The 11,948-nt window shown below is 28.7% G+C and overlaps 1 protein-coding gene across 1 annotated transcript; it reads left to right on the top strand.

Annotated features, from left to right (window-relative positions):
- The first annotated feature begins 10,743 nt into the window (after positions 1–10,743).
- LOC114189553 (cell number regulator 9-like) lies at positions 10,744–11,610 on the top strand. Its single transcript, XM_028078148.2, has 4 exons — positions 10,744–10,871; positions 10,950–11,021; positions 11,099–11,308; positions 11,395–11,610. The coding sequence occupies exons 1-4, from the start codon at positions 10,799–10,801 to the stop codon at positions 11,448–11,450; spliced, it is 411 nt and encodes a 136-aa protein (XP_027933949.1). The 5' UTR covers positions 10,744–10,798; the 3' UTR covers positions 11,451–11,610.
- Positions 11,611–11,948: the final 338 nt, after the last annotated feature.

Raw genomic sequence — 11,948 nt, forward strand, 5'->3', positions numbered from 1 at the left:
ATTTAATTTAATTCTCATCAATTCTTCATATACTATATATAATTTAAATTTTTTTTACTACATATAATATTAAACAATTTTAAAATTTTTATCATTATATATAACTTAAAAAAATTTAGAATTTTTTGCTACATAAAATTTAAAACATTCAATTTTTTTAGGGACCATAACCCTACCTACACCTCTTATTATCTATATTCGTACTATCGTGATCATTACAATAATATAAAAATATATGAACAAAATAAAGAAGTATTCATATTTATCAGTCAAAATTACATATTATTAAAAAAATACTACCTATGAAATCAAATTTAGGTCCCGAAATCATATAATATATCTTAATACCTTATTATCCTCGTCTAAAAAAAAGTTTATCTTTAATTAAATATACCAAATTAATGGTTTTTTATTAACATGAAAAATTTGTACAAATCTGTTCAAAGATAAATAAATCATAAAAAAATAGGGTAACCTATTTAGTTAAACAATACTTTTTGAAAAGGTACTTTTCTACTAACTCCTCCATTAATAACTGATACAAATTGATTGTCTAACCATAAATAACCATTGGATATGTATGAAATTAATATATTTCTTTAAAAGATTTTTCTTTAAATAAAAAATAAATCTTTTATTATTTATTTGTATTTTAGAATAATAAAGTATTTAAAAATTGTTTATTTAGGTCCATTAACAATATTCCTAGATTTTTTTTTTCATATTTAAGATTACATATTTATTTGTTGATTGATATTTTTAGTATTTATTTTAATCCAATCATTGGATCTTAACTTTTATATATATATATATATATATATATATATATATATATATATATATATATATATATAATCTAACTATTTATTGATGCTGGTAATAATCAATAATTTTTTAAAAATTTAAAAATTAAATAAATTAAAAAAGATAATAAAAACTTTAATTAAGAAAATAAGTCATATGTTGAAAGTCTTATGTTGACTAGAAATAAGACAATTTTATAATAATGGTGGGTGCAAACCTCACCTTATAAGCCGGTTTTATAGTATATAAGTAGGTGCAAACCTCACATTACAAGCCGATTTTATAGTATATAAAGTGGGTGCAAATCTCACTTTACAAGCCGGTCTTGTGGGGTTGCGTTAGGCTTAGAAGTCAACTTCTTAACATGATATTAAAGTCATTGGACCACCCATTGTGAGGGGATGTGTTGGAAGTCTCACATCAACTAGAGACAAGACAATTTCATAGTATATAAGTGAGTGTAAACTTCACCTTACAAGACGGTTTTGTAGGGTTGAGTTTGGACCACCCATTAATTTCTAGTTCCACGCACGAGATGTATATACCTCGGGCGTGAGAGGGTGTGTTGGAAGTCTCACAGCTTGAAAAGGTGTATTGGAAGTCCCACATATCGACTAGAGATAATACAATTTCATAGTATATAATAGGTGCAAACCTCACCTTACAAGCTCGATTTTGTAGAGTTGAATTTGAATCACCCATTAATTTTTAATCACAGGATACATATACCTCGACGTGAGAGGATGTGTTGAAAGTCTGAGGTCAATAACAAAGAAATGTTTGACCAACATAATATTAAACACAAAACAAACAAGTAAATAGAAAAAAACAATGAGATAAGTTTTTATGGAAATAATTCTTAACATACATAGAAACATTAATTTCTATCCATTTATTCAAAGTTTAGAAAAATGTTTCTATATAATCTAACTTAGAAGAGAACCAAATTATTTAACGTGAAACTAAAATAGTAAAAAACTATTTTTCCCCCTCTGTATATGTCTTCTGTGAGGTTATTGACTAAAATACTAATATCAATTTTGAATGCTTGAGATCGAGATGTATAGGAGAAAAAACTATTTAATTTTATCTCTCATAATCCTGGCTTAATTATGAGTATTTGTATATATAATGATTATATTTGCACCACTGTTTTATGTTTATTTATTTTTTATTTATCAACTTTTTCTATTTCATAAATAAAATTGCAGGTATTGAATTTGATTATCCAAGGTATCTATGGAAAGAGTAGAAAATTTTCTTCATTTTTTTCTCTCGTAACTATGGTTAAATTCAAGGTATTTTTAGGTTAAAAAAATAATTAAAAATCTCTAAGTTGGTGCATTAGTTGTCTTCAACTTATTTATAACTTACCTAGACTCACAAGTAAAAACAATTTTTTTCTTTCTATAAAAACAAAGTATTTCCTAATTTCTTTTATGTTCTCGATGATCTTTGTTATCATTTAAAAAAAATGGTTTTGGTTATTTTAGTTTTATTTTTTTGGTAAGTTATTATTTTTTTACTCAATATTTTTCATTAATTTTTAAATTAATAAAAAAAATTGGATGTTCATCATTTTTTCTTTTTAAAAAGTACGAGCACTTAGTGTTATAATCTTATTATAGTAAAATATAAATATAGGCACATTAACTTTATTCAAGTTTTAATATAAAAATAAAACTTGTATCGATGGAAAATCGTGTATTATTGATAATCAATATTAGTCGGTAGTAGAAAAAAAAATCTATCAATAATTTTAGTTTATCAACGGATTACTGACTCTCAAAACTCATTTTTAAAATGATAAATTTTATTTATATACTGTGAAATTTGTCAGTAATAACTAATGATCGCAAAATTATTAGTTAATAATTGTTAACAAATTTTGACTGTCACTAAAATTTGTCAATAAATGTTGAATCTTCTTCCTCTCTTTTTTTTTTTGTTTTTTTCTTCTTTTACCTCCTTCTTTTCTCCTCATTCTCCTCCTCACCACGCCTCTAACAATGTTATCATTGTCGTCGCCAATGGCGGAGCATAGAAGGAGTTGGGAGGAGCCATGGCCTCCCCAAAGATTTTTGAATTTTTTTTTAAATATATATATTTTTTAAATTTTTTAAATTTTTTAAAATTTTTAAAATTATAAGTAGTATATTTTATAAATGGATGAAAACTTTTTATTTCTTTTATAAAATACAACCAATTAATGTTAATAGATAATAAAACATAAAATTTAATATATAAAGAATAAAAATATTTAGGTTTAATTAATCTTTTCGTCACTATTTTCATCTAAAAATATCAAGTTGGTTCTCAAGTTTTTTCTAGTCTTAATTTGGTTATGACTTTTGAAAAATTGATGCAATTTGGTTATTCTCATTAAATTTGTTAAAGTGGAACAAGGATTTCATCAAGAATGATAGTGAGAGTATGTTAATTATACCAACAAAACAAACTATCTTTATTTGCAACTTTAAGTTTAATGAAAAAATATTGATTTGTTTCAAGAAATTTAATAAAAATAACCAAATTGCACCCTTTTTTCAAAATTCAGAACCAAATTGAAACTAAACAAAATTGGAGGACCAACTTAAAATATTTGACCTAAAAAATAATAATAAAAATAATAATTAAACCAAATATTTATTAAGATATGTTTTATGTCATTTCTTGTTGTCTTGTTAGTTTTACAAAAATTGTACTTATCTCTCACTCTCATATTTTATTTTTTAAGAAAAAAGTAATTATTTTTTCTCTCATTTCTCATTTGTCTTATTTCTTTTTCGAAGAAAAGAAAAATAATTCTCTTTTATTTTACTTAATAATGAAATATTAATTTAATAGCTAACATTGTTTTTTTTATCTCATGAGCCTTTGGTATATTCATTTTTTATGAATATAAAAGAAAAAACAATGTATTATGTGTTTTTCATAACCGAATTTTAATTGTTACTTAACTATACTATATTTTTTCTTTAATATTTACACTTCTCAATTTTTTTAGTAAGGTATGATAAATTATTTTTAATATTATTTTAAAAATAGGTATATTGATGAAGAATAAAAGAATATATTCATTATTCAAAAATGATAAAAGTGAAATTATTCGTGAAGATGAAAACAAGATATATTATATTTTTCACAGCATTAAACTAAAGATCAAATTATTCAGTTAGAAGAACCAATTTTTAAAACATTATACTAATGATCCAATAATTTAATGATGAAAGAATTATACTATTTGGCCCCTCCAAAACTTGTGGTTAAGATCCGCCGCTGGTCGTCGCGTATGTTATTGTTGCATCCAACTCCTCATCTTCCTCTTCCTCTTCCTCTTCATTTTCCTCCTCCTCTTCCTCTTTCTCCTTCTCCTCTAACTCTAGTTGTCACCGTCGTCAAGTCGTTGTGCCTTCGCCGCCTCTCCTCTTCCTCTTCCTCTTCCTTCTCTCCTTCCTTCTTCTCCTCCAACTTCGGTCACCATTGTCGTCAAGTCGCTATCATCATTGCACCTCCACAATCAATGCGCATTCACCACCGTCACGCCTTGTCCTCCTCTTTCTATTTCTTTTCCTCCTTTTATTCTTCTTATGTTCTTCTTCTCACTCATCTCTCTTTAATATGTAAAAAAATCTCATTATACTTAACAAAAAATTTATTGCTCATTTTATTGATGAATTTATCAATAGATGATTCATCCGTTATTAAATTATGACATTATATAAATATATTATTTAACTATTATTATTATATTTATTAAATTTGTCTACACTTGAACTAAATTTTAACTAATATATAATGCATATTATTCTTAAGAAAGTCTTTCTATTTACATATATTTACATATATAGCCAAAAATTAATTTATATGTAAATTAAATTATTACCAATGCACATTATAGTCTTCCTTCCAATCTTACAATATGTATAAATAGTTTCAAAATTAAAATAAAGGTTTAATTACTTTTTTGTCTCCATTCTCATCTAAAAATGTCAAATTGGTTCTCTAGTTTTTTTTTTGTCTCAATTTGATCTTATTTTTTAAAATTTGATTCAATTTTGTATTTTTTGTTAGATTTCTTGAAATTGATCAAGGATTTCTCATCAAAATTAAAACTAAAATTATGTTAATTATACCAACAAAACAAGTTGTTCTTGTTAATAACTTTTGAATCAATCGATCAAATTGAATCAAAACCAAATTGCATCAATTTTTCAAAAATAAAAATCAAGTTGAGACTAAAAAAATTAGATGACCAAATTGACATTTTTGAACGAAAACAAGAACTAAAAGAGTAATTAAACCTAAAATAAACTTCTTTATAAGTTAAGATTAATTTATATATTATAAAAAATATTTTAAATTAATTTATCTAAATTTAATTTTTAAATAATATATAAACTAATTTAATTTATAAGAAATATTTTTTAAATTTAATTCTTTTTCTATCTTTTTACATCCGACGGACATTGTTTGTTTCCTACTTCAGCAGCAGGTAACAACAACAAATTATTTTAATATTATAAGTAGATACACATTTATTTTGTTTTTAGGCGAGCCATTAACAAACACTTAGAAAATTATAAACAAATAGAAGTGATTAAGGAAACCAAAGACAATATTTTAGGTAAATAATCCGATAACCATTAGTGGTGAGTACATAGATGTTAGAATGCATGCAGAAGCACGTGTAAAGATTCCATGACAGAGTGAGAGTAATGAATTTGGGGAGTCTACAGAGGTAGAAGAGGAGTTGCTCTGTGCAGTGGAAGAGACAAAGGAACTTGTTTCAGTGGGTTTTTGAGTGTGGATGACGTTGGAAGGATACTACACTATGACTATCTATGTATGACTATGTTGCTCCCACCAACACAGTATTTCCCCAAATACGTTTCTTTAAGTTTCCTAATGGCTCTTTTCGTGAATACCAAATTTAAAGACAACAATTTGGCCATTATGGGAGGTTGAAAATTACTTTCGTGGGTGGGTTACTGCTGGCAAATTCACCCTTTTAGGTTTAGGAAACACTATCAATACTCTGCAGTTTTTTTACATTTTTAGGCACACCTGGGCCTTGCATATCTCGTGGCCACACAACAACATTCGCCTTCTGGGACTGTCTTCGGTGCTTTTTCAAAATACATGGTCCCAAAAAGCACACGTGACACAATCCTCTTTTGTATAAACTAGTATACTATGATAGGTTTTTTTAATTTCGGCTCAACATTTATGTGAAGAGTGAGTTTAGTAATAAACCATAATAGTGCATTGAAATTTTGCAATATATGACTGAAAAAAATTCACCCAAATGATCTTAATTTTAAAATAAAAATTACTCTCTTAAGATCAATGTCGATCTGTATAGCATTAACTAAGGAGTGATTTAAATTGGTCGGTTTTGAATGAAGTGCAGAGTTTATTGTAATTAAAAGAATATAGTGCGTTTTACAGTGGGCCACTGATTCTCCTTTCACCTTTTTGTTGCAGGTTTTAATCCATATCTAGTGCTTGACCATATATGGCTTGGTATTAAATTGAGTAATTCTGAGGCATGTGTGTAATCCATTATCCGCATGGGCATTGACTAGATAGCGTCATCCTGCAACATACGGTGGCAAGCATAACTTCATATGCACGTAGCAGAATCAGTGCTTAAAATAGCCAAGGAAAATGGTCTCCATGAGATACCATAATCAATGTCCCCTCTTTCTCCTCAATCTTTTATTACTTAAAAATCAATCATCCTCTTCATAAACTTACTAAATCTGCACGCCATACATATGCAATTGCTTTACAACCTAATATTTTTTTAAATCTTGATAGAGTCGTGATTCATGAGGGTTAGATGACTTTGGTGCAAGTAGGAACTGCATCATGTGCATTTATGAAACATTGTAACCGCACTCAGTTTTCACGACACTTCCAAATCTATGTTTTGTCTATGACTCATCGTGGCTTGTTAGGTATCGATTTGGGTGACATGAATATGGCTTTCGTCACAAGGTAAGTAATTAACAATTGACACCATCAAATGTTAATCAAATGCAAAAATATATGTCATCTTTTTTTCATGATGAAATTAGTTGTATATCCATTTGTCAATGTGATAGATAGGTTTTTTTATTGCAGAAAGCACTTGTAGTGACACATTTTGTCTTCTTGCATCAGTCACATAAAATAGTAATTAAGCTGCCATTGATGAAACTTATGAGTTGACCCTACCATTATCATTTATTATTATATTATAACCTAGCATGCATGCTTTATGATAATAAAATTAGAATTGTGATGCAGTTGCTATCACTTTCTGTTATTTTTCCAATGTCAACATATATGCAGTTGCCTATCTCTCATTTCTGATTCATTTTGTAATATGGACAAAGAAAGCAAAAGATTATTTGCTAAAATGAAATGTGAATTAAAATCGTGTTGCCCAGTGCAGAAAAGAGGTGGTGCAATGAAAATTATATTTTCATAAAGTTTGAAGCCATTGTGTGAAAACTAAAAAGAACATGAAAAATGTTGAATTGGGGTGAATAATTTTTTTATCATTTACTGACAAATAGTAGCAGAGTAGACATTAGGCGCATACAGATCACACCATAAATACCTTTGACAAAAAGCACAACATTGTTAATTGGATCCATTATCTCCACATGCTCATGAAGATGAAGAGAAAAAAAATCAATGTGACATGATTCTTGTAAAATAATTAACCCTGCAGTAAGAAAGTTAACAGGCAGCTCACAAGTGCATTATTCATTCATTTTCTACACATCACCGCTCCACCAAGTAGGGTTAAAAAAAAGGGAAAAGGATTGGTTACTTTTGTTATTATAAGTAATAACAAAATCTGAGAAGAGGGTATAGTTAGAGCATGAGTGAAGGTGGAACCAAAAACCTAATGAAAAAGACATTTAACATTATTCTTCCATTACATTCCCCATCCGCAATTCAAGTTTGCAAGTTATTGTACTTGTACTACTTTTTGGTCAACCTGTCCAATCATCATGGGGACACATGAAAAAATCAATCAGGATCCGTGTCAATTGAATCTATTTCTTTGCAAATCTTTAAGCTTTTCTGTCTATTTTCTTTCCTCTTGCTATTTCCTTTTCAAACACTGACTGCTAAAAGCTTAAACTCCAAAATTTTGTTGCCCTTGTCACTGTGGAATGCCTTTCAACACCTTTAAAGCACTTCATTTGGAGCACCAATTTTTTAGCTTTACTACACTCATATTGATTATTATAATCTCATGGAGTTTATGTGGACCACAAGATGTGTGCAACTATTGCTTTCCTTTTCATAGAACAAACAAAAACATAAATACCACGTCAACCGATTAATTCTCAAAATTATGATTTAATCAGAAAATGAGATTAGTAGACACAGATTTCACATCGATTAGATATAAGACATATTTACATTATATATAAAGAAATGTAAACTTCTCTTTATAATCCAATTTTAAAATATTAAAAATTTAAAAGTTTATGTTTTAAAATGGTATCAGAATCATCTAATAATTTGAAATATATTTTAACAATATTTATTGTTAATTTGACCTATCACATCAAATAGAAATAAAATAGATTTATAGTATATAAATCAGTGTAAACATCATTTTATAAACTGAATTTATAGAATTAAATTAGCCTTAAAAGGTTAGAATTATCCAAAACTTACATGTGAGAATCATATTTTGATCGTTGGATTTCACATGATGGAGTGAATTAATCCAGTTGTTGATTACATAATGTTGAAGGGCTGTGGTGGGGATTGGAACATTGAATTTCTTCAATGTTTTAGACTAATACGAAAAGGGCAAGACCACTCATCTTTTTGAGTGGAGAATGTATATATAATAGTGACAGAGACACTACCTCTAAGCCAAACCAACATGCCAATTGATAAAGAAAGAAAATAGTGAAAAAGGAATGCTAAGAAGTGAAATGCACAGCATAGTTTTTTGGTATATTCCTATTTGGTGCCAGTATCATAAATCAGATCAAATCTTCTTAACCTAACTCCCTTTTCCAATTCATGATCCCTCCAGGCATTAACTTGACAAAATAAATAAATTTCTCCTTACTCCTGTTCTTTCATTTTATTTCATGTTTTTCTTAATAAAAATTGTAATCTCCTCTCATTTATATTAAACTTTTTGTCATGCTTTATTTACTATTTAACATCATATTTATATATACTTTTACCCTTTCTCTTTTTGTAATAAATTTATAGAATTGAGAAAAAAATAGTTAATGACATCATAAAACTTCTAAAAAGATCCATAAATAATAAATCAATTGTTGCTATAGCTAGGATGTCAACAGGCCGGGTAGGGTACATACAGTAGCTCCCCGTATCCTACCTGCTGGATAAATATCTGTCTCGTACGCATACGTGCAGGTATCCGTTATTTGGATACCCACATATTTTTTTAATATCCACGGATATCCCACGATTATTTACAAAATAACATTTTAATATTTAATAAAAAAATTTAACCATAAATTCAAATAAAAATATAATGCATAACCCTTATAAATTTCAAACAAAGTGAAAATAACTCATTTAAATGGTGTTGAATAATAGTTTACAAATAAATAGAGATTTTTTAAAATCAATTGATAAAAAATAATCCATTTAAAATCAATGTGTTAATGTTTTAATATTTTTTTTAATTTAAATTATAATATAGCGGGTACGGATATCCACGGGTACGAATACTATGATACCCGTACCCGCCCCGTTAACATGTGGGTGTAAAAATACCCGTACCCGTTACCCGCGGGTATCTATTTTCAATATCTATTTCCTATCCGTTGCAAATTTTATCCGTGAATACGAATTTTTTTGACATCCCTAGTTACAACTAATCATTGAATTCAAATTAAATAATAATTAATCAGTTACATTAAATACGCAGAAAAAGGTTGATCTGAAGTATAGTTCTATATTTATATAACTTAAGAAGATTGTCTTTCACAAAAAATACTTACATTCTAAAACAAAAGTAAGTTATTTTTTTGAAATCCATGATTTGGAATGATATCGGTTTTCCAATAATTGGATGTGAGATTGGTTAATGGCTGAAGACAATTATTGATGGCTGGCCTTATAATTCGGATGAAAAGGATGTAATAAGTACAATAAAGGCCATTATGGAATTCAGCGTGAGAGCACTGAAATTGGCATTAATTGTTACTTTCCAATCAAGAATGAATATTTAATCATCCATTTTCGAGCAATAAAAGGACATGAACAAGAGTTAATGTAATCTAATTAATAAAATTGTTGTACATTCATTCATCGATAATTCTGAGCTTCCAAAGTCACCGTTAGCACGATCTTGATGCTACCATGACGTCGACAACTTCATACCATCTTGAAAATTCTACAATTAAATTTAAATTTTAATACTGGGTTGTGTTGGGCTCGGTGTTTATCCATCGTCTTTGAAAATCATGGAGTGTTTATGTTCGACAAGCCCAATAGAAGAGACCCACTGCTGCAAATGACCCAAAAGAAGCTGGTTGTATACTTTTGGAAAAGACCCAAAAGAAATTCCTTCGGTCCTGTTATGGCCCTTACTTTTGTGTAATATTTAGCCAAAAAAGTATATATGAGACTGCCAATAAATAAAGAAATAAACATACAAAAAAAGTGTAATTTAGTAATAGAAATGTGAACAGAAAAATGGGATATAGAAAATTGAATGTATGAAAATGGTAGTGATGAGACGGCAGAATAAAAGCAACTAAAGAAAATGATTAAGGAAATAAGTTGGCATTGGTAAGGAGTCCGGCATGTAATAATTAATTATTGTTGAACAAATTTCATGTTTATGCCTGAAAACAACTGCATAAACCATTTGATGAAGTCGATGTTTCCCAAAACAATATTTGTTGACCTTGTACTCTTCGGTATTTATATAAACAAATCAGTCTGAAATATCTGGAGCCTGAGACATTTTGTCTGAACCTCTAACATGATAGGTCGTCATTCTACCCCTCCCAAATGGTCAGCTGAATTCTGTGCCTGTGGAGAACAACCTGTAACATGTAATAACATCATCTTAATTTCGTTTTTCTTACAACAAACATATTCATTTCTTACATGTAATTGATTATGTTATGCAGGTTTCGTAACTTGCTGTCTACCCTGCATCACCTTTGGCCAAATTGCAGAAATTGTGGATGAAGGACGAAGTTGTAAGATCATTGCTATTGGTATATTGATTATTTGTGTGTGTTGGTGGTTTTGAACGTGAGAATGAATTAATGTGTAGCTTGCGTTGGACAAGGGTGTGTGTATGGGTTACTCATGGTGGTAGCATGCAACTGGGTCTACTCATGCCTTTACAGAGAGAAACTGAGAGCAAAGTTTGGGTTACCGGCAGAACCTTGTTGCGATTGCTGTGTTACTTGCTGCTGCGACCCATGTGCCTTATGCCAAGAACATGCGGAGCTAAAAGCAAGAGGTTTTGACCCTTCCAAAGGTATTTATTAACTATTTCTTTTATGGAAAATATAATTACAAGAATTTTAAAATTGACGGTTTATTAAGCAAATTATATATATGTAGGTTGGATTGGGCCACCAAATGCACCTCCTCAAATGCCACCTTCCATGTCTAGATGATCCATCTCCCCCAATCACTATTCATCCACACGCAAATGCTTAGATAAATGAACATAACGTGAAGGAGGAAGAATATTTTCATCAATGTTTATGTTTGAATATTATGACATGCATGTTCTTGAACAATCTTTTATTAGTAAGTGATTTCGTCTATTTTATTTCATCCACTAACCATATTTATCACTTTTAAGTTTAATATGAATATCGATGTAGCAAGTTTGATGATTTTTATATTGGCTCTTAAACCGATCTAAAATAAAAAGAATATTAAGATGATTATTATTAAAATTAATATAATTTGTGTTTTTGTAAATTAGTTAAAGTTTTATTCAAGGATATATCGGATACGTTTTTGGGGTAATCGATGTAATGTGTATCACGTATTACAATGACTATTTTTCAAGAACTGACGTAATATGTCTTCCTATAAGGTTTTTAATATGCTTGTAAGGGCACATAATTATATACAGTTTGATCTGCCTTCTTTTTCAAAGAGAC

This window comes from Vigna unguiculata, chromosome 7 (assembly GCF_037176805.1).
Source record: "Vigna unguiculata cultivar grain cowpea cultivar isolate G323 ecotype 2 chromosome 7, ASM3717680v1, whole genome shotgun sequence".
Lineage (NCBI taxonomy): Eukaryota > Viridiplantae > Streptophyta > Magnoliopsida > Fabales > Fabaceae > Vigna > Vigna unguiculata.